The 1,782-nt window shown below is 39.2% G+C and overlaps 1 protein-coding gene across 1 annotated transcript in view; it reads left to right on the top strand.

Annotated features, from left to right (window-relative positions):
* Window positions 1-1,782, top strand: part of LOC132174177 (ankyrin repeat-containing protein BDA1-like) — an 8,161-nt gene that overhangs the window by 5,067 nt on the left and 1,312 nt on the right. Inside the window, exon 5 of the mRNA XM_059585869.1 lies at window positions 105-212. Within this exon, the coding sequence (XP_059441852.1) occupies window positions 105-212 (108 nt within the window). The remainder of the gene's footprint in view (window positions 1-104; window positions 213-1,782) is intronic.

Below are 1,782 nucleotides of genomic sequence, written 5' to 3'. Positions count from 1 at the left end.
CCTTGTCTATAAAAGATGTAACAATTGGAAGAGACATTGCTCTTCATATTGCGCTGAATAACAGCCAAGAAAAAGCTTTTAGGTTTCTTGTGGCATTGGTTCAGCTTTCCATGTTTGAAAATGCCTCATCATGGCATGAGAAATTGATGAACTGGAAGGATGGGAAGGGCAACACTGTATTGCACATTGCAGCATCAAACAATCTACCCAAGGCAAGTTCTCTCTCCACTCATGGTTTTTCTAATAATGGAAATTGAGTTGGCATCTTGGGTGTCTATATTGTTGCTCAAACAAATGATACTAAGGATTCAATTTCATTTAAGCTGTTGGTGAAAAAAACCAATATAAGAAAATACTTGTATATTTACTTGATGATAATCGATTTACATGAGCATGTATTTATACAGAAATTTTGGTTTACATAGCCGTTGAGAATTGATGTTGTGATCTTCTATACAAGGAAATCATTCACGTAGATGGAATGTTAACGTTGTGGATTTATTTTCTCATTTAATTTATGACCGTTGCTGATATTTCCTTCTTCAACACTCCCCCTCAAGTTGGAGTGGATATTCATAACACCCAAGTTGTCAAGTAGGTGATTGAATTGTTTTGAACCCAGAGCCTTAGTAAATAGATCAGCGGGTTGTTGAGTGGTAGGTATGTGAAAAGTCTGAATTATGCCATCCTGCAACTTTTCCCGAATGAGGTGACAATCAATTTCTATATGTTTTGTTCTTTCATGAAAGACGGGGTTCGATGCGATGTGGATGGCCGCCTTGTTGTCGCAATACAATTTTGCTTGTTGTGGATGTGGGATATAGAGGTCTACCAACAATTGTTTTAACAAGATAATTTCACAGCAGGTTGAGGCCATAGCTCTGTATTCTGCCTTAGCTGAAGAACGGGATACTGTTGTCTGCTTCTTTGTTTTCTAAGATATTGGTGAGCTTTCAAGAAGTATACAATATCTAGTGACGGAACGTCGAGTGTCTCTACATCGTGCCCAATCTGCATCACAGAATACATGTAATTGAATGTTGCTTGTGGCCGAAAAGAGAATTCCTTGTCCTGGAGACTGCTTGATGTAGCGTAATACTCTATGTGCTGCATCTAAATGAGATGTTTGTGGCTCGTCCATAAACTGACTCAACACCTGTACTGCATATGCCAAATCTGGTCTAGTAATGGTTAAATAAATCAACTTACCAACTAGTCGACGATATGACGAGGGATCCGCAATGAGGTCTCCATCATGTTTACTGAATGCCAGATTTTGCTCCATGGGAAAAGTGCTGGGTTTAGCACCGAGGAAGCCTGTGTCTTCAAGTATTTCAAGAGCATACTTTCTTTGTGATAGAAAGATGCCTTTCTTTGAACGAGCCACTTCGATACCCAAAAAATACTTTAGGTTGCCCAAATCTTTGAGTTTGAAATGGTCTCCCAAATGTTTCTTAAGCTTCTGAATCTGCTTCAAGTTATTGCCTGCCAATATAATATCATCTACATATACGGGAATAGCTGTGAAGTTACCTTCGTGGGATCGAACGAATAATGAGTAGTCGGCCTTGGATTGTTTATATCCTGCATTAATGAGAGTGGAAGAGAGTTTTGCATACCATTGTCTTGACGCTTGTTTAAGCCCATACAAAAATTTATTAAGTTTGCAAACTCTAGTCTCCCCCTTTCGACCGAAACCAGGAGAAAGGTGCATGTAGACTTCTTCGTGAAGGTCACCATGAAGGAAGGCATTGTTTACATCAAGTTGATGCAAGTGCCATC

Source organism: Corylus avellana, chromosome ca3, assembly GCF_901000735.1.
Source record: "Corylus avellana chromosome ca3, CavTom2PMs-1.0".
Taxonomy (NCBI): domain Eukaryota; kingdom Viridiplantae; phylum Streptophyta; class Magnoliopsida; order Fagales; family Betulaceae; genus Corylus; species Corylus avellana.
Note: the sequence above shows the minus strand (reverse complement) of the source record. Positions and strands in the feature narration are given on the sequence as shown.